We start from the raw sequence: 21,650 nt of genomic DNA, 5'->3' as shown, positions 1-21,650 counted from the left end.
GAACTGACACTTGCTCATTATTCATGGAAACTGTGCTTCTTTGCTACTCTTTTGTCTGTTTTCACATCCTATCTGACTGTTCTTTACTTGGTGTTCTTTACAACCAAGGCCATAGTTTTCATTTTTCCTTTCCCCTTCCTCTCTTTCCCCCCTTTGTGTCATGTCTTTTTAGATTTCAAGCTTCAGGGTAACGGGTGTCATCTTTTTCTTCTTCTGAAATAAATAAATAACAACAACAATAATAAAAATCTACCATTCTGAGGGATAAAATACATGATAGTGAAGAAAATATTAAAATTGAATTTGATAAATATCAATGGAAATATCACCCAAAGCTGTCTAAGAGTGGGAGATGCAAAGTCTCTCATCCACATCTCACAACTATTAACTCACTGGTAGAGTATTAGGTGCATTAGACAAATCAGGCTGCCTAATAGCTATTTACTTGGAAGCAAGTCCCATGTAACTTATTGGGAAATGTAGACATTGTCCTTTTAGTATCAGCCTGATCAAGTACAGATTTTGGTATAAAGATTGCTGAGAAAGCACATGGAACCCTCAAAAGAGCATTTTTAAAGTCTCCTTCTATAGCAGGTGTGGAGAACCTCCAGATGTTGCTGCATTCTACAGCAGACATGTCATGCTGCTTATGACAATGGATTATTATTATTTACTACTTATTTGCTTTTCAAATTTATAATCCAGTTCACAGCTAGTGGTTATCAAAGTGGCGTACCATAAGATAAAATACAAAAAGCCGTTTTTACAACATTTCTTTTCTTTTCTTTTCTTCCTTCCTTTCTTTCTTTCTTTCTTTCTTTCTTTCTTTCTTTCTTTCTTTCTATCAAATGCAAGCGTTATCATGTGCATGACATGAAGAGTTTGCCTTCTGACTGCTTGGAAATATATTTTTCTCTACTGCTTGTCTAAACCGGAGCCTGCTAGAGAGATGAACCCTCCATTGTTCTGATTTTGGGTGTGTGCTGGTTGAGGATTCTTCTGAAGCTGAGATGTTTATCTAGAAATTAACTAAAGCTCTTGGGCTCAGTTCAGCTGGAAGCTTAGTGGAGCATATTTTCTTATGTGACACCCTGTGTTATACTTTAGCATCCAAAAAGAAACTCTCCGACATCAGCCTCATTTTGAAGCATTTTTGCACATAGTTGATCTAGACTTTGAAAGAAATGAGCAGCGTCCATGTTAAAAACAATGACAACAACCAAACTTTGTGCAATCATTTTAAACATATTTATGTCTGATTATTCTCATTTGCCTTCAGTTCCACTCCTAACAACACCAAAGGTCAGAGGGCAGCTTTATATTTTTCTGGGATTCTCAATGTGGGAGGTCAGCTTCCCTGAGGAGGTTTAGGCATTTTCAAGGGAGGTCCAAGCTGTTCCATTGCTTCAATCAACTTACTTTTCATGACTATCTTAAAAGGCAGGAAACAGAACACCCAAAACACATCCTTGCAGTCAGTGTGATATGGGCAGAAGGTCCCCATTGCAGTTGGAGAGATAAATAGAAGAGATACCATCATTCCCTCTATTTCTGACATACATGCTGTAGCCAAAATGACATTTGCACACCACACATAGGAAGTAACTTCCATCTAGCTTGGGCCAGTCACAGCCTCTTAACTTACCTCACAGGGCCGTTGTAGAGATTAACGGAGGAGGGAGGTGAACCGTGTACTCTTCTGGAGAGGCCAGCCAGATGGAGATGTCACTCACCAACGTGGCATCCAGAGAACTTCACATGGTCGCAATTGGATGCGCTCCAGTCACAAAACGTGCCTGGCGCCTGGGGTATTTTGAACACAGGTCTCAACTGATGAAAGGGCTGGGGAGCACAGAAAATTCGCTGCTGGGGGTGAAATGGAGTTGCTAGAATCCTAACAGCAGCACTCCACATGTGACATTTTGTTGCAGGTCATACTTGTGAGCTTTGTGCTTTTGAAGGGTGCTTGATCTGAAATCCCTTAAAGCAGTGATGGCCAGACTTGGCCTTCCAGACGTTTTTGGACTACAACTCCCATCATCCCTAGCTAACAGGACCAGTGGTCAGGGATGATGGGAATTGTCGTCCCAAAACAGCTGGAGGACTGAGTTCAGCCATCACTGCCGAAAAGGTTCTTGCCAACCCATCTAGTTTTTCTTTCTCATTTTATTTGATCAACATTTTTATGCTTCAGAGCATAGATATCCTGACCTAGTTCCCATTTTTTAAAAAGTACATATCTAATCACTACTTTGACTTCCCCCACAGATGTTTTGGCTAGGCAGAATGTTCTGATGAGGCAGAACTTTGACTGGGCACAGCTTTTGTGCTTTAGGTCACATTTGTTGGAACCAAGATATAGCTTCTTTCTACATTCTGAAAAACTCCAGAGACCTGATTAAAATTCTTGTTAGTTTCGCTTGAAATCCCTGCAGTCGTTTCAACTTGGAAGGATCTTCCAATCTACTTCAGATTTTGTTGATAGGTGAAATTGAGTGCCACAGTCCACAATCTTTCCTACACTCGAGGAGGCTTCCGATTGACTGGTTCATTCACTTACCCAGGTGGAACAATCCCATTGTCCTATGGTGGAAGGACCTTATAGGCACTGTATGAGCTTATACATCTTGAAATGGAGAGGTTGTGTTCTGGATGTGTGTGCCAAATTTCATTCCACTGTCTCAGTGGATACTATGTTACAGAGCAAGAAATGAGAAGCCAAAAATTGTGCATGCATAGTTTTCATTCACATGTTTTCACCCAACCCTTGAATGATGGATAAAGGTACCCAGGTCACATGGTGCCTTATGCAGGTGGTGGGGGAAGGTGTGCGCCACCCCCTCCACCCCAACCAACAATTCATATTTGGGTGGGGATGTGAACTGGCCCCACACTACAATTTGGGAACCCTTCATCCTTGCTGCAATCAGGTTAACAAATGTTAGGGCAGATCATCTGCCCAATAGGTGTCTTCCTCATGGCACAGATTTGCAAGGCCTGCACCAGCTTCAAATGACAAACCCATAAACTTCAAAAGTTCTACTTTCTGGAAGGCTGCAACGTACACCAGCCTGTAACTGAAACGATCTTTTTGGGATGCATTTTATCAGTTGTTACTGAACTAACCCAGCTTTGTGGGAGGCTTGCTTGCTCAGAGTTTCTCTGAGCAAGAAAAACTTGGATAAAATACTTTCCCCAGCAACACAGGTCTGTGAAAATATTGATCTTGCGAGTTTAGGCATGCCTTGCAGGCAGTGTGGCAGTTTGAACAAGGTGGAAATGATAAATTTCCCCAACCCCTTTAAATGTGCATTGAATATTATGTAATTCATATTTGTATATGTATGTATTTTCTTTCCACACAGATATTCTGGCCAGCATCAACAACCAAAGTTGATGAGTGCAAAATGGCTGGCAAAGATCCTACAGTAAGTATTCCCCCCCCCCCTTTTTAATTAAATGTTTGGCTACCGAGAAAGAGCGCCTTGGGTGCAGCCAAAAGCGTAGCGGAAGAGGCGTGTTTTCGTTGAATACTCTGCAGGCAGAAACAGTCATGCAAAATTCTGAAACAAGCAAGATATTGACACAGCCTGGATCTCCCTCCTGATGTCTGGAAAAATGAGCACATTGCTTATGTTCAGGACATATTTTTTCCCCCTTTTAAAAAAGGAAACCCATTTCTTGCTTACCTTGTTGCTAGTGATGGATATCATTAATAAGGCTTGCTCTGCGTATCTCCTAGAGAATATACTGCAGACTGTTGAGCTAATGCTAATGGAAGTGCCTGGACAGACTCCCAGATGGTACAGGCAGCCTTTTGTATGGAAAAAAATAATAATCCCTGTACTTTCCAACAGCACTTACTGCTTGATCATAAAGACTCTTTTATTGGTTTTATAAAGCAACATTTTGAACAGATGCCTGAAAAAAAGCAGAACTTCCTTAACGCAGGTAAATGTGGCACGACTGTTACTGGAGTCAAAGCGAGAATCCTGCGCGAGAACCCATCTGCTGAGCCAATTACCTCTTCCAAATCTCAGAGTGATTCTTGCTCAAACGAACAAACCACTCCTCTAATTGTTACGAGCTTAATAACTTGTACATCACCTCAGGCAATACTAGGGAAAAGGCACTTGGAAATTATGTTAGTAGCAGCCATAACAATAAATGATTTCAGTGTGCCACGTGCAAGTAGGGTGGCCAGTTTTACAGAGGGCAGTTCTCGATCTGAAGCTGTCCTCTATTTGAGACGCTGCTCTGACAAAGAAAGAACTCTAAGGAGGCTCAAGAACTCGAAGTCTGGCTCAAAGATAAGGAACCCTAAGAAAATAACTCCCTGCCCATTGATATTAGGCAGACATCTTCGGTGCTGTTTTCAGCACTTGCCAAAAACTTCTTTGTTCAAGCAAGCCTACCCAGGCATGTAAATTTGACTTGGATTTTTAAGCGTTATCTTATTTTATAATGTATATTTTGAAACTTTTGGTTTTGTATACATTTTTCAGTGAGGAAATAGGCTAACAGTTTTAAATATCAGCAATTTTAATTTATTTTATATTGTAAGTAGATCCCATAGGTTTTTGATGATGGAGTGGTACAAAGATTTTATTAAATGAATTAAAAATTATGCAGTGGCTCCCCATCTGTGGAATGCTCTCCCTAGAGAGGCTCCCCTGGTCCCTTCATTACAGATCCTTAGGCACCAGGTGGAAACGTTTCTCTTCAGCCAGGCATTCGGCTGGTTAACATTCTATGGCTTTTAAAATGTGTTTGTAGGATGGGAATTACTGGTTTGCTTTTGTTTCATTGTGTATTTTGTATTCTCATTTTCTATCTTTCTGTTGTGAAATACCTACGGATCTTTGGATGAAAGGTGGTATAGAAATTTAATTAATAATTTAAATAATTATGTAAATATATAAATGGAGAACAGGGGCCATGAAGTTGCAAATCAACAGCAGCAATCACAGCTGACTACTACTAAATGACTAATGATTAGATGACTACTAAAACTTGTCCACCTGGGAAGACATTCGAAGTTCTTGACTAAATGGGACTTTTGATCCCTTTCATAGTCTTTTACTATGCCTGTTGGAGCGGTCCAACTTGTTTTATCTGTTGATACAGTTTTCCATGGATTTGATTGTTCTTTTCATATTTTGTAGGTTATCTAGAGGACTCTTTTGCTGCTAAAGGGTGGACTTAGAAATAGGTAACGGGTAAAGGGACCCCTGACTGTTAGGTCCAGTTGCGGACGACTCTGGGGTTGTGGCGCTCATCTCGCTTTACTGGCCGAGGGAGCCGGCATTTGTCCGCAGACAGCTTCCGGGTCATGAGGCCAGCATGACTAACCCACTTCTGGCGAAACCAGAGCAGTGCACGGAAACGCTATTTACCTTCCCGCCAGAGCCGTACCTATTTATCTACTTGCACTTTGACGTGCTTTCAAACCGCTAGGTTGGCAAGAGCAGGGACCGAACAACAGGAGCTCACCCCGTCGCGGGGATTCAAACCGCTGACCTTCTGATAGGAAAGCCCTAGGCTCAGTGGTTTAACCCACAGTGCCACCCACATCTTATTTATTACTTAGAAATAGTAATAAATAAATTCCACTTCATTGGTCAAAGTTTTCCAGCCCCCAAATAAATAATTGTTTGTGATGCATCTAGATGGCATCTCAGAAACGGCTTCTGTGCTGATCCATTGAATATATCTAGGCGTTGTTTCAGATCTTTTTTCCCACCAGCATTTGAATAAGGTGCACAATTTCTAATCATAATTAAATAATAGCATAATATGCTATGTTCTAATAAGGATTCATTTGGTCGTGGACTTGTAATTAAAAGGAGTATACGGCAAATACTTTTTCCATTTTGATCTTATCTTGATCCATACTTCTCAAGGGAAGAAAATATTGGATCTGCAGAGCATAATGGAGCATAACATTTTCCATTAAAATGTCACCAGTAATGGATTCAAGTGATTTCTGTTTAATTAAATTAGCGTTGAAAATGTTAGCATGGTGTCTGCTTCCTTTCCCAGATGACTATAACTGTCTAATACATCATACATACCAAGCTCCAGTATTTCCCCATACTGTGCAAAATGCAATGTACTTATATATTAAGAATGTTTATTCGAATCTAGCGGTATGCTGTATGTCATTAATGAAGTTAATATTCAAGGGAGAGCAAAATGTGGCTGAATTTTGCATGAGACTTAGGCTGCATTTCTGTACACACTTTCCCAGAAGTAAGAACCGCTGGGGTCAATGATGCAAACTTCTGGGAGGCTAAGTTGCACTTCTACAAAGAGGATGCTATGTGCATCTAGCAGGGAGACTGGCAGCAGGGTGCCAAAGAACAGTGGATATGTTGTTTTTTAACAAGTTGTAAAGTTAAAGCTTTCTTTTAACTTAAAATAAGATCCTTCACCGCCCTTTGGTGTTCTCCAGGCAGCCTTTATCCTTGCATGCTTCACAGAATACCCATAGAAGATGTCCTAATGGACATTTGTCTGTGGACATTCCAGGATGCATGAGATGCTGAGGAGCAACAGAGACTAGCTGGGAGGTTTTTTAAAAAATAAAAAAGCCAAAGGGAAGAACACCAACGGTCTCTTAATGTAATTATTATCAATACTATCAATTAACTAAGTAATATACTGCTTACATGCCAAAATGCCTTCTAAGCAGTTTATAAGTATCAAATCAAGTATGCAATACACACACAATGTAAACACACAATAAAACAATTCCATTAAGGCATTTGAAAATCCATAAAGAAAATATATAATAAAACAAGCCACTTAAAGGGCATAATCATTAAAACAGTTACAAACTGATTAAAACAATCAGAACGGGAAGTCTGAGTTCAGGGCAATGCTTTTCTAAACAGATGTGTCTTCAGGAGCCAGGGGAATGCTAGTGCTGATGGCTCCTAATGCAGAAGCCTATTCAAAGCTTGCAGTATTGTTACCAGTCATTCTCCTTTATGGAGGAATTATTCATTTGGTCAACTTTTTGCTACAGAGGAACCAAATTTAATAGTCCCCCTGCTTGGTTGAGGATTGGACTGCAATTCCTGAACAGATTACACTATTATTCAGATTTTGCAATGGCATTTAAGTTCACAAAAACTGCACACACACACACTCATTCCTATCAAAATGCATACAAAACGTGTATTTTGGGGAAAAATTTCTACAGAACTGTGTACAGTAATGCATACGATAGAAATGCAAACTTTTCATGAATGTTTTTAAACCCCCAAATGGGACAAAAGAGACCTAGGAGGGAGGGCCAGCAAAATTATAATAGAATTTGCTTAACTAATCTATGTGTCCATATCTGGGTGTTATGTAAAACAAGTGTAATGGAATGGAATGTAGAATGGAACATGAATGTGATGCACTGACAACTGGCATACGGGCCCACCCATGGGTCCTTCATAGCATCACATCTGGAAAGGAAACATCTGTGTACTAAGGCACATCTCAGGCTCCTGAAAGGTAGAATGAGGAAGAATGTGAAAGTATAGCAGGAGGGAAAGAGATCAGAACTTGGATCAGTCAACTACTGGTTTACAGTTTTTTTCGTATGAGTGTGGCTTTGAAAACCTTGCCACATGTTGAAAATGTGGCTAAATGTTTCATGTTTGCTGGGGCTTATGCTACAAACATGCCAGGCTTTCAGTATTGGGAGGTGGGGTGGGGGGTGGCTCTGTCTGGACAAGAAAGGACTATGAACAGTCTCGTAATCTGGTGAACCAGGTTCGCTTCCCTGCTCCTCTACATGCAGCTGCTGGGTGACCTTGGGCCAGTCACACTTCTTTGAAGTCTCTCAGCCCCACTCACCTCACAGAGTGTTTGTTGTGGGGGAGGAAGGGAGAGGAGAATGTTAGCCACTTTGAGACTCCTTAAAGGGAGTGAAAGGCGGGATATCAAATCCAAACTCTTCTTCTTCTTCTTCTTGCTGACACTTCCAGCCTCAAAGTGATAGCAAAAGCCAAAAAGGGGAAAGGAGAGGTCTTGTTTTGATTTGTTTTGCTTGAAGCTCTTCAGGGGCTATCTCAGCCATTGCCTTTCATTTATGATGTGCATGTATACCAATTCTCAACTGTAATGATTCTTCTGGTAAGTCCTCATGTACAAGTATAGCTGTCAATGAGTTGGACTCGGTTACCGCAGATAGGAACCTTGTATGGAAACTGCCAGTGACCAGATCCTGATCTACAGGTGGCGCTGAGAATCTTGTGGCTCCTTAGCCACAGGGTTAGCCAATCTAGTGCCACCTAGTATGCCAAGTCAAGTCCATCATTTGGGAGGCATCTGTTAGAGCACCTATTCTGCTCCTCTTCCTTATTCCTTAAGGTGGTTTGGTTCCAATCAGTGGTACTGGGGAGCAAGTAGTGTAGGTTGGTCCATTAGGACAAATGGGGCACTGCCCCACCAACCTGAGTCTGCCTTCAGCCACCCTCCAGCTGCCTGCCTTGTTACTAGCAAGCAGTCCAGAGGGTGGTGCTTTCCTTCAGGTTCCTCTTCCGTAGTCTCAGTGATGCCACTTGTGGAATTCAGCAGGGAGGAAGACAGGGGCAAAATTAGAGTTACCGTATTTTGCGCCCCATAGGACGCTCTGGCCCATAGGACGCACCTAGTTTTTTGGGGGGGAAATAAAGAAAAAAAAATTATTTCCCCCCCAGGTGCGGGGCTGGAAGAACCAGGTCGGGGAACAGCGGGAAGGCGCGCTCTGCCTCCCCGCTGTCCCCCGAGCTTGTGGGGCTGGCTATGGGGGGAAGTGAGCCCGGGACTGCAGGCAGCTCTGCGCGGCCATCGGGAACGGGGCGGGACTTCGCGCCTGGCTCCCGGTGGCCGCGCAGAGCTGCGCTGATCCCGGGACTGCAGGCAGCTCTGCGCGGCCATCGGGAACGGGGGAGGAATTCGCGCCCGGCTCCTGGTGGCCGCGCAGAGCTGCACTGATCCCGGGACTGCAGGCAGCTCTGCACAACCCTCGGAGCCGGTCTCCCGAGGGTTGCGCAGAGCTTCCTGAAGCCTGGAGAGTGAGAGGGGTCGGTGCGCACCGACCCCTCTCGCTCTCCAGGCTTCAGCGAAAGCCTGCATTCGCCCCATAGGACGCACACACATTTCCCCTTCATTTTTGGAGGGGAAAAAGTGTGTCCTATAGGGCGAAAAATACGGTAGTTGGCTCTGTCTGCCATTGGCTCCACCTGCTGGTGGGCTCCTGAGTGTTTCACCCATCAGTCCCAGTCAGGGCTGCCAACTTGAATAAAACATTGTGGGGGGCCCAGGTAAGCACCACCCCACATAATTGATCACATGATGCAGCACATGCACACCATTTGAATGGGAATGCCCATCAACTTTGTGGGAGCCCAGCCCCCTCAAATATTTTTTTGTGGGGGCTAAAGCCCCCCAAAGCCCCTGGGAGTTGGCTCCTATGGTCCCAGTGGAAATCAGTCACCTCTGGGAGCAGATTTACAACCCCCTTTTGTTTGTTTTCTTGTTCCCTCTGCAGCACGGTTGCGGCAACTTTGTCCGTGTGATACAGACATTCAACCGCACCCATTTATATGTTTGTGGAAGTGGCGCGTTTAGCCCTGTGTGTGCATATCTCAACAGAGGGCGAAGGGCAGAGGTAAGTAGTCAAGTAGTGGTGTGTGAGTTGGCTGGTTGGAAGACTGCCTAGTGCTGCTCTGCGATGGTTTGAGTTGCCCCTCTTTTTCTCAGCAGTACAGTGTGATGCAGCAAGACTTGCCCAGTTGCTTTGGCACTGAGCGGTGAGCTCCCCGCCCCCATGCCTGCAAATACTTTCACCCCTTTCTCAACACCTGTTAAAAATTGCCTAAAAGACAGAGGGGCGCTTTGCACTGGGTGACGAAAGGCATTGCTTTCTCCCTCCCCATCGCAGCTTGAGACTAATGTGAGAGGAATCTTGCCCCATTTTAAAGGAACCTTCAATTTATTCTTCAACAAGCTTGCACCCAGCAGACACTTTTTGTTGGCGTAATTAATTTACAATCAAATGCAAGATTTCGCAGTGAGGAGGAAATAGTGGTGCTCTTAAGTGGCAAAATATAGATACGCATCTTGAGCGTACTGGAATTGCGCTTCAGCGCGCCTGTCTCCTGAGCTGTATGCCTGTGATCCATTGATTAAATAAACTGCTGCCTCAGACGTCTGGAGTCTGTTAGGCACTGGACTGCAGGCTTTCCACTTTCCTTGCTGGGATGGTGCAAGCCAACAACAGCAAAGCCGCTTGGAGTATTGGGGTTTAATGTGAGCCTCCCCCCCCCCTCTTTTGCATGTATGGGCCTAATTAGCAGAACAGAGGGGATTTATTTTTAGCAAGACTAGTGAGAAAATTGCACTGCTTATCAGCAAGTAATGCCATCGTTTTTCATAGGTGAAAGGCTGTTTTTCCAGGTGAAAAGGGAGAGAAAGAAAAAGAGGTTGAAAAGCAATTTTTTTGCTTTATCTGCAGAGCTAGAATCTCTCCCAAAGCTATAACACTGGCAACCTTTTTTCCATTGAAGGCCACCTTTTCCTTGAGGATGATCTATCTGGGGAAGGGACATTCCAGCAATGGCAGGATCAGAGCCAGCAATGGGCAGAGCCCCTTCCTTTTCTCTCTCTTTCTCCCACACCCCTTTTCTCTCTCTGTCACCCCTTTTCACCCGCTTCCTCTTTCTACTGCCCACCTCCCTTCATCTCCTGTATGAAACTGGGCTGAGAGCCCACCTTGCCATAACTAGGGATGGGGAAGCAATTTGATGCAGTATACACAGAAAGCCGAATTGATCAAATGTGCATTTTCCAAAACAAAATGCATAGGTACCCTTCACACTTATCCAAATTTTTGTGATGCAGCTTTCCAACCAAAGTTTGCAAAAACACATAGAATCATAGAATCATAGAGTTGGAAGAGACCACAAGGGCCATCGAGTCCAACCCCCTGCCAAGCAGGAGAAAGGGAAAGGGTGCACAAAAAGGAAGCATTCAATAGCAGACAAAAGTTCATTATATTAAGAAAAGGTGCTTACAAAAATGTGTACATTTGTGAAAACTGCATATAAATATGTGTTTCTTTGGGAAAATTTACACTAAACTGCTGTTGAATTTTCATGGAGATGAAAAAAACACACAGTTGCTGCCAAATGTGGAGAACTGTGTTGGGAAACTGAGAAAGGAGAGAACAAAAAATGGCAGATTCTTCCATTCCTAGCTATAACACATGTCTCTGCATGGCAGCTGGCATTGAACATCTAGCCATCAAGGAGGGCTAGAGAAGGCTAGGCCTTATTATTTTTGCCTCGTTCATATCACATTATTGTGACTAAGGATTCAGCTCCAATAGCAGGTGCATTTGCTGTGTTTACAACGGTGTTGCCTGCAGGGAACACATAAATGATTGATTGCTAGGGTGGTCATTGACTTTCACAGCTTCCTACAAGACTCCTCAATAGACTTTTACTGGCAATATATCATTTTAGGACTCACAGAGCTAGCCTGTGCTGTAAAGTTCGAACCAGGCTGACAGAATTCAGGTTGGGTACCAATGCTGTCTTCCAATCCAAGTCTTTCTAGGTCCAAGCTCTAGTTTTTCTTAGACGTTTACTATCATCATCACCATTGCCCCTATGTTGTTGGACTACAACTCCCATCAGGTGCAGCCAAGATGGCCAGTAGTGTGGGATGATAGGAGCTGGAGTCTGAGAGGCTCTGAAGGGCCATAGGCTCTCCAGCCCTTGCCTATAGTCACATGACTGTGCAGAACATGTGGAGATTGTGAAACACAGTCACTCTGTGAAATGGAATAGGAGCCTGGCTGTGGAACAGCTCTTAATACTGGAGACTGAGGAATCTCAGTCTGGGAATCTGGAAAATAAGTGTTTCATCTATCCAAATAAGTAAATGGTTGTGTGTGACTGATAATTTCATTTGGTCCACATTTTAAAGCAAACTGAATTAATTTTATGGAGGAAATGCATGTAAAAGTGAATGAAAAGCATACAAAGTGTATATTTTAAGGAAAAGTGTGGATTTTTCATGTAGTTAAAAATATTATAAACAGAAAACAGGATGGGATGGACTTACTAACAGATGCATTTGAAACTGACACAGAACGGAAATAAGCTTACTTGTCCATTCTTAATTGAAAGTGGACCTAAATGAAGAGGTCTGTTAGATCAGGCAAAATTCCACAGAAAAGTGGAGAACCATTCCTTCCTTCATTTTGGTGCAATATTCAGCTATGGCCACGGAATCAAATGAAAATTCAGGATAACAAGCACCAATTGCACAGGGGTTGCTGTATGCTGCAATAAATGTTTTAGCCTTTAAGATGCCACAAGACCTGTTGTTGTTTCAGGCACTATTTTTGCAGGTCTTATGGTAGTCGTTAACTGCTTTTCCACACAGTACACCACCCAAGCCAGGCATTTTAAAATTAACCTTCAACTGTTCCCTACCATTTGCATGTTATTTCTCTGTTACAGGAGCAAGTTTTCAAGATCGATTCCAAATGTGAATCTGGGAAGGGCCGCTGCTCCTTCAACCCTAATGTGAATACCGTCTCTGTTATGATCAGTAAGTGAAAACAACTAGGGTTTCTGGGGGCTTAAATCATTAGGTGCCGAGAGTGAAATGAGAGGGTGTTGTAAACAAATTGAGCCACAGGGTAAGAGAAGAAACTGGAAAAAATGATCTGCCAGTGACTGTTTAGTTCTAGTGAATCTTTCCTCAGTTAAGGGAATTGGACTACAGGCCACTTCCAGCAACATGTTTCCATTATTTTAGGCTGAATTCCATGTAAAAGTGATTGCTGAATTCAGGAAATATGTTAGAGATCTTCAGCTGTCTATTGGAGCAGAAAATATGTGGGTCCAGAGGCACTTTAGTGTAATTTGAGGGTGGGGGGAAGCAAGATTGCCTTGCGTAATTTTTCCAACCTTAATGTTTATAAAAGAATATTTGATTTAGTTTAATACAGTAAGGAAAGAGACGTGACTAGGTTTTAGTGGTTGCAGTAGATTTTAAGAGATTGATTTTAGAATTGTAGGAAAATGTATTGCTAGGAAAGAGTGGATTAACTTAGTTTCAATACAAAACAAGCTCAATGTTGTCCTTTTTTGCAGGCAGATTTTTTGATAATGAAAAATCCCACAAAATCAATGCAGTTGGTTTTTTTTAAAGTGCTTGAAAGTTAGACCAAGGAGTGCCCTTTTCTTTCTCTAACATTTTACGGCTGCTTAGAACACCAGTGCCTCCTCTGGGGCCATGTAGTAAAATATCTGGTTCAAAATGCAGCCCCTGGAGATTGCATGGCGGAAAAAATGACTGCTCCCAATTCCTTATAGGGGCATGGATCTTACCCCATACAATATCCATGATACCTTTGCAAGACATTGTATGGAAAGAAAGGTGGTTGGTCCCTTAGGCATTTGAGCACTTGCCTGGTAGCCATAGGAAGCATTGGAGGTGAATGCATCAAATTCTATGCCCACAAGGAAGTGGGCTGTTGGCTGAATGGTGGATATCTCTTTTCTGAGCACAGTACAGACCCAAATGGGCTTTTGCACACACTCATCATAGAAATACAGAGGGAGGACAGAGCTCTTCCAGTCACCAGCAGGCCAGTAACATTAATTTCAGCTCAAGTTCATCCCTTCACAGTTCAGTTCACAACATCCATAGCAGGCATAGGCAAACTCGGCCCTCCAGATGTTTTTGGGACTGCAAGTCCCATCATCCCTAGCCAACAGGATCAGTGGTCAGGGATGATGGGAGTTATAGTCCCAAAACATCTGGAGGGCTGAGTTTGCCTATGCCTGATCCATAGCATTTCCCCCCAGCCCTCTGAATTCTACAGAATTCTGCTCTGCTAAAGTATAAAATATACTTAAGAAGGCTGAGAAAATATCAACACACATATAGTGTAACATAAGCACTTGCTATATTTATTCTTCCCAATAATTGTGATACTTAAACTTAAACAGCAATTCAACTTTTAAGATCAGTAAAAATTGTCAGTGCAATGTCCACAGAGCTTAATTTAATGAAACCCTTATATGTTTATAAATTATTGCACTAAAATTAAAGTTAAACTGAACTGAACCTTGCCCCGTGTTCCTCTGCGAAAGGAACTTAATTCACATTCAGGTTTATTGAGTGAGTGAATTTATATCCCGCCCTTCCTCCCAAAGGAATTTTCCCCAGATTTTCTTCTGCTGCAAATACACAGGTGCTATTCGCCTGATGGCCTTTGTAAGGCAAGCCTACCTTGTTACCTGTTGACAGCATGTCAACTCTAAGTTTAAAAGCACCTAACAGCACATGGCTTTTGCAGCTTGATATGGCTGGCCTGCCATATATGGCCTGCGGATCATGACGCTGGTTAAATCTGCTACACATTAAAAGTTGCATGGTGAATCCAAGGCTCCTGAATTCAAGCGTTCAGCAATTCCTCCCCTGTTCCCAGTGGTCTTCCTCTGCTTCCAACTGTACCCTATTATAAAGCTGAGGTATAAATCTTTTGGTCCAAACCACAGTAAGGCCTATTCTGCTATAAAGATTATCATATTTATTGTGACAGATTTACTGAGACACCAGGATCGTCTTGGAGTAGAGCCCACTTTGTCAGTTCCATCACGCTTGTATCAGATGCTGGAACTGGACCAAGTTCTACTGGCTCATCAACGCTGGTTCATTTGAGCTCCATTCAGATGTTCACTGGCTCAAAAGTGGGGAGGGTAATGGCATGCATGCAGGTCTTGACACCAATGTTCCCTGTGTGCCGTGAGTTTCAGACCTTCCTGTGTTGAGATCAGGAACCTTGACCAACATGCTTAGAATCCATAATAATAATAATAATAATAATAATAATAATAATAATAATAATAATAATATCTTTATTGTCATTGCCCCCTCTCGGGGACAACGAAATTACTTGGCTGCTCCATCCATCCAGGTAGGGCACTCCACACAAAATCAAAACAACTATAAAAACACTAATTAAAACAATACAGTATAATACAGCAAGGAAGATTAGATGACTTTCAAAGTCCAGGCTTCCCATTCAGGGCCGAGATCGCTCTGGAGAAGAAGCTGTTCTTAAGACGGCTCGTTCTTGTCTTCATCGTCCTGTATCTCCGTCCCAATGGCAAGAGCTTGAAGAGACAGTGACCAGGATGCGATGGATCTTTTACTATGTCCAGTGCCTTCCTATGGCACCTTGTGGCATAAATCTGCTCTAAGGTGGAGAGTGGGCAGCCAACAATGCTCTCTGCTGCCTTAACAACTCTGCACAACCCCAACCTGTCCTGGGTAGTACAGCTTCCGTACCACACACATAAGCCATAAGTGAGCACGCTCTCAATGGCACAGTGATAGAAGGCAAGCAGCAGTTTCTGCGGAAGATGGTTTTTCCTTAGTATTCTCAAAAAGTACAGTCTCTTGAGACACAAGAAGGCCTGAAAGTGGAGCAGACATGGGCAGCAGTGGGTGGGGCTTTCAGGCATGTCCCTCACCCCTCCCCATCTTTCACCCATATGCTTCCAGTCAAACTAGGGCTTTCTTTCTTTCTTTCAATGTTACATACCTCGCTTTTGTACTAGAGTGCAGAGCAGCTGATCAAAGGCCCCAGGACGGGTTAGTCTATGAAAAGAAATGTTCCCAATAAAATTGGTCCATTTGCATTGTGACCTCATCCCTCGCTGATTTCCCAAGAAAGAAATGATAGGAATTTTGTTTTGGGATGAAAGATAAACTTTGAGACATAATGGACCTCTCTGGAGGCTGGATAATATCTTGAATTGATTTGTTGCATCCAAATGATTATATAAACAGGTGTGTTTGTGTGTAATCTTTTCCCCTTTGCCTGTTCACAGTTCTCAAGTTATCATCAGAGCTGTGTTAGTTCCCTGGCTGGAAATGGCTGTGTACTTATTCCCACAGCAGTATTGCCTACACGTGATTTTCAATTAGGGATGGGCAGAACTGTAAATTGCAGTTTCTCTTCCTTGCTCTTTTTTCCCCTGCCTTGTGTTCAGTTCTCCACGTTTACATATCAGCTTGCCATTTTTTTAAAGTCCTCATGCAGATTCATCAGCCTTTTAGTGTGAATTTCTGCCCAAAGTACACACTCTCACCAAAGGATTTCTCCTGATGTAGTGCATTTTTGGCATGTGACTTTAACTAGCATATACATTTTTGTGTGCATCATTCGGATGGAGAACTGCATTGCAAAATTTGGCGGTGCAAATCTTCAGTTCTAGCTTTTGCTTTAGTTCACCTGTTTCAGAAAGTGCAATTTAGGTAGCTTTGCCTTTAAATGTGAGCTGAATCAAATTTCCTCCCCATCCCTATGAATGTATCAGCAGCAACTTTCTCTACTATGGATGCAAAGAGTTGCACTGTCTTCAGCAGGGGGCAGGAAGAACCTTTGATTCAAAAGTCTAGGATCATGACTCTGTATCTAATCCCACCGTCCCTAAGCCAGCAGCACAGCACGCTAGCGTTCCTAGCCAAAGGAGAAAGCCATTGTTGTCCGGATTTCAGATTCTCCTGGACAAAGCAAAGAATGCCATTGACCTTAGCATACGGTTTTTGTCCTTCGTAGCAACTGAAAACAAACTGCAGAGGCTGTTTAGCTCTGTGATTTCAGTGTAGCATGTCTTGTAGCTTTAGGCCTTCTGCTCACACCAAGATCAACAGGCGTCTGGCAGCGGGAAGAGGATCATTTGTTTGACCTCTGCACTGGGTTGCCAGATGAATATTTCAAAAAAGAAAGGAAAAGGGGGGGGGATACTGTAGAGTGGCAGCTCCTACTATTCCTAGGAGTTTAAAAACAACAGCAACAGTAGCACTCTGAAATATGTACGTTTATTCTAATGAAGAAATAGGGATTCACTGGTGGTCAACTGAATTTTTTTTTAATGAAACCCTAAAAGTTCACTGGGAACGGGATAAATAATGAAAGTTGTGTTAAAATCAGTCATAGCCAAATGCAAACACATCAACATGATTTTAAATACAAGTTATAATTTTGCATCTTGAACAGCTAAACCTTTTCAATATATATATCGGTACAGTCTTGTGCAAATATAATGCTGGCTTCCTGCAAACCATGGTTTACCATAACATATAACTTCTCCTCCTCCTCCTCTGGTCTCCTTTCCTTTACTGGTGTAGAGTAATATGTGCACCATTGGTAACCATGGTTAACTAACAGGTTGTCCTTATATCCATATTCAAACTATGGTTTTCAATACTGGTTTATGGTTTGTTTTCTATCTTTTTGGCAATGGAAAAAACCCCAAAACTTAATTGTGTGTTCTTTCTGCTCCACCGCAAATGATTCTAAGATTTTATCAGGTATGCATTGGAGAGAAGCAGTACCAAAGTGTGTGAGCTGGTGACTGCACTCACTAAGACAGATTGTTTGGGGGAATTTAACAATTAAGCCAAAAGGAAGTGGAGCTGACAGATATTATTGGTGCCTGATTAGACAAGTAGGCTCTTGGAATGCTTAAGACATAACTAATAAAGCTGGTATGCAGTGGGATTAAGAATAGCACCGTTCTTTTCCAGTGTTTAATTTTTTATATTAAAAAACTGGATCAGCGATAAACATAAGAGCTTTGTGAGAACTATAAAGCTGAGCTGTAACAGGCAATCCTGTAGGAAATCAATGACAGGAAAATATGGGGTAATTGTATTTGCAGTGGAAAGGTTAATTAAAATGTGTTTCAGATTTATATAGCCTTTTTTCAGTGTCCAAAGCCTTTCTCCTACAACAATCCTTACAACAACTCTGTAGGACCTGTAGGTCAGTAGAATGATCCTGAGATTGTAGATGCGAGCCCTACTGAGAAGCTTGAAGAAGGACATCTAGTTTCAGTGCAGACAAAACACTGGCAAACTATGGTACACAAATCAGGAACCAGCTTCAGGAATGTACAATACCTCCCCTTCCTTCTTTCCTTCCACCCATCCATCTAGGGTACATTTTCTTTTCCTACCTTCTTTCCTCTCTGGCTGAACTCCCATCATGCCCAGCAGCTGTGACCAATGGCCAGGGATGATGGGAACTGTGTTTCAGCAATATCTGGCAAGCCAAAGGTTCATTGCCCCTGTTTTAATTGGAAAAGCAGTTTGACAATGGAACCATTTACTTGGGTGGCATAGTCTCTCACTTGCTAGAGGTCTTCAGGCAGAGACTGAACAGCCATCAGTTGGGTATGTTATCCCTATAGATCTCCTACATCAAGGAGGAGTGTGGATTATCAGACCTAAAAGTCGTCCTCCATATCTGTGGTTTTATTTTATTTTATAATAATTTTGATTAGTTTTCACTTACAATCCAATAATAGCCTCATTATAACAATACCAATTTATGATGCAATTCTTAATACCAGTAGTTCAAATACCGCAATATCTGTGGTTTTAAGACAGCTTGGAAACTTTTACTGGTCTGGAAGATCACCTGGAGCTAGTAGCTGCCTAACAGGAGCAGAAGCATTTCAATGGTGGCATCTCTGCTATGGAGCTGCCTTCACAATAAGAACTGACAGGCCAATTCAGATGACTAATTGGCAAATATTCTGTAGCTATTGAGTTTGCTGACATTAGTATGCTGCTGCTGCTGCCTCCCTGTATATTAACTAGTCCTACTAAATTGAAATGTTTCATCCCACTTACTGTGGTTTTTAGGTTTTTGATTTTTTATAAGCCACTTTCAGGCTTTTATGGGGAAAAGAGACAGGGCATTGACTTACATTTAAATAAATAAATGCCTGGCTATAAAGCTGGCCTGTGATTAAAGCTGATTAAAGTGTGATGGGATATGTGCTGAAGAGGAAAGGGAGCTTTATTCCCAAGACGGGTTCATGGTTGCAAACCATAGTTTACAGAGATCCAGTGTTATATCTACACAAGGCACTGGTAAGCCTCTGGCAGAGGCAAGTTATTTGAACTCAGGCTCTATGCCAGGGGCAGCCAGATGTTGTTGTGAGTGACCTCCAGGTATTGTTGGACCCTGTCATCCATAGCCATTGGCCACTCTGGCTGGGGCTGTTGGGAGTTGTAGCCCAAGAACATCTGAAAGGCACCACATTGGCTGCACCTGCTTTAAACTTTCCATCTTCACTGGCACTCAAGGCTGGTGCTAAAGCTTTACAAATGACTCAAGCCATGTTGCTTCTATGTACCTGAACAAAGAAGCAAAGCTCACTTTTCGGCTGCTGCCCTGTCCCTCGGCAACAGGTTCCGTGTTGCTTTTGTTGAAAGAGAGAAAATGGAAGGTGCCTTGAGGCTGAAAGCTGTCCGTGATTGCATGAAGAGTGGGTGTTGAGTTGGTGATCTTGACAGCAACTAACAGTAGTTAAGTGGATGAATAGCCATTTCTTATTGCTGGTGGGCAATCTGCAAACCAAAGTAAAAAAGATACCATTGGAGGGAAGGGAATTCAGCCAGTTCTTCACAGTAACTGTAAAAGTGAGTGATTATTTTTTGCTAATGGTTTGTTTCTATGAACTGCCTCGCCAACCCACCAGACTTGTGTTGAGGGCCCCAGACAGGAGGGGAATTGTAATTCATACCTATGTACAGTGTACACACTTTGTGATACATGAGCTGAATCCTTCAGCGCAAAAGAATTTTGGTCCATAATCCTGTTATTACAAGTGAAGGTTACAGGCCTAATTCCCTTTACGGAAACATTTTGAGACTGAAATTCACTTTGGCTCCAATTTAATATGTTCAGCTTTTGTTCAGTCTTATTAGCCAGTTGAAACTTGAAGGATACAAGGCTAGTCTTTCCTGTGGCTTCCATCTGCAGAGTGCCACACTGAAATTGAGATGTGTTCCCGTCCCCCACGCAATCTCTATACCACTACATATATGTCAGGGGTTCAGGGACGGAGGCACAGCGGAGAGAGGAGATGGAGAGCGAATGGGAAGAATCTGGGGACAGCGGGGAAGAGAATGACAGTGATCAGAGGGATTCCATGAGTCTCTCCAGCGAATCAGAGGATTCCCAGAAGGGGACGCCGGTGGCCAGGACAAGGGGGGTCCTGGGGGGGACGCACCAGGAACAAGGGGCCAGCGGGGATTCCCAGAGCGGCAGCTGGAGATCAGGACCAGCTTCCCCACCAGAGCAAAGCGGGGGGGGAGGTTCCTGTGTGCCAGGGGCAGCGTCCCCTCCAGCAGGGAGAAGGGAAGAGTCAGGGCTGACTGTGCCTCCATCGGAGGAAGGGGGAATGGAGGGGAGGTCAGAACCAGCCATCCTCCCGGAAGGGAGGGAAAGCAGTGACGGGAGTAGTGTAACGATCAGAAGAAAGGTTGGGGGCTGGGCGCGCGCGCCAAGTTCAAATGTACAGGCGCGCGGGACAGCAGAGCCCCCGGATTGGGAGCCAGGTCCTAAAGCCCGCCGGAGGGAGGGGGAACAATCCGGGGAATCTTCAGCGTCAGAGGAGTCTAGGAAGGGCGAGACCCCAAGGGGCGGAAGGACCCAGCGGAAGAGGGAACGAAGGAGGAGGTGGAGCAAGGCAAGGATCTTAAACTGGTGTCGGGGCGGGACCGACTCAGAGGGAGCTTCAACGGTCTAGGCTTACAGACGTATGGCTGCGCGCCGGTACTGTCAAACCGCAAATGGATTTCAATAAAGACTTTTGTATATAAAGAGCAACTGGCGTTGGTCCTTTGTGAGCTGGGACCTGAGGCAGCTGTGACAATATATATATATATAAAAGCAACAACCAACAACTTAAAGAACCATAAATATTACAGAAATACAGTTAACATATAAAAACATTGCATGAATACATTGCTGATACAAATAGCCCCCCCCCCCTGCTCATCATTCTTTACCCGGCCTCTGCCTGCTTCTCCTCCAGCTTCTTTACCACCCCATGGGCAGAGTTTGCTTTTATGGGCAGGCAGCAAGCTGGGTGGTGTTTCCTCAGGTTGCCCACTCCTGTGCCTCCTTAGAGGCAGCTGCACTCTCCGCACCCACCTCTGGGCGCAGTGGGTTTGGTGAGTTTCCCAGGGGCCCCGAGAGTGGGAAAAAGACAGCCCTCTGCCCACAGTTCTTTCTCGAGCCTCTGCCCCTTGAGAAGACCGGAAGGGCCAGTGGTATTGTCAGATGTTCATCACACATGAAGGGAAACAAAGGCAAAATGGCTCAGATTCAGAATTTCTCCTTTTGGGATCTAGGACTCTTGAATCCCCTTCCTTGTGTGTTGGTCGCCACAGAGATTGGCTATTTCCCTACAAGGTTTCCTACCTGGCCCCCATTTCCAAGGAGGAAGGCATCTACAGCAAGCATAGAGGGAAGTTTTCAGCTTGAGGGCCACATTTCTTTCTGGACAACCCTTTTGGGGCCCATGTGATGGGTGGGGCCAGAGGCAAAAGCAGGCAGAGCAATGAATGTGGATGCTTCTTTGTACAACAGGCTGGTTTCTAAACACCACCACCCCCCATGCAGGCAAGCAAGATTCTTTATCAAAATTCAAGGACACATTCTAGCCAGGCGAAAAAATTCAAGGAGGGGGCAAAGTAAGGATGGTGGAGGATGTGACCTGTGGGGAGGGAGTGTGGCTTGGGAGGGTTGTGACTGGGGAGAGTCTTGAGAAGAG

General features: G+C 43.5%; 1 protein-coding gene across 1 annotated transcript in view; it reads left to right on the top strand.

The window, feature by feature from the left end:
* The window catches only part of SEMA3C (semaphorin 3C), a 151,750-nt gene that overhangs the window by 69,214 nt on the left and 60,886 nt on the right, over positions 1 to 21,650 (top strand). The window contains exons 4-6 of the mRNA XM_081210709.1: positions 3,366 to 3,428; positions 9,533 to 9,652; positions 12,513 to 12,603. Coding sequence (XP_081066835.1) covers positions 3,366 to 3,428; positions 9,533 to 9,652; positions 12,513 to 12,603 — 274 coding nt within the window. The remainder of the gene's footprint in view (positions 1 to 3,365; positions 3,429 to 9,532; positions 9,653 to 12,512; positions 12,604 to 21,650) is intronic.

This window comes from Podarcis bocagei (genome assembly GCF_964188305.1).
Source record: "Podarcis bocagei genome assembly, chromosome: 10".
NCBI lineage: Eukaryota > Metazoa > Chordata > Lepidosauria > Squamata > Lacertidae > Podarcis > Podarcis bocagei.
The sequence above is the reverse complement of the archived record's forward strand: the minus strand, read 5'-3'. Positions and strand labels throughout refer to the sequence as shown.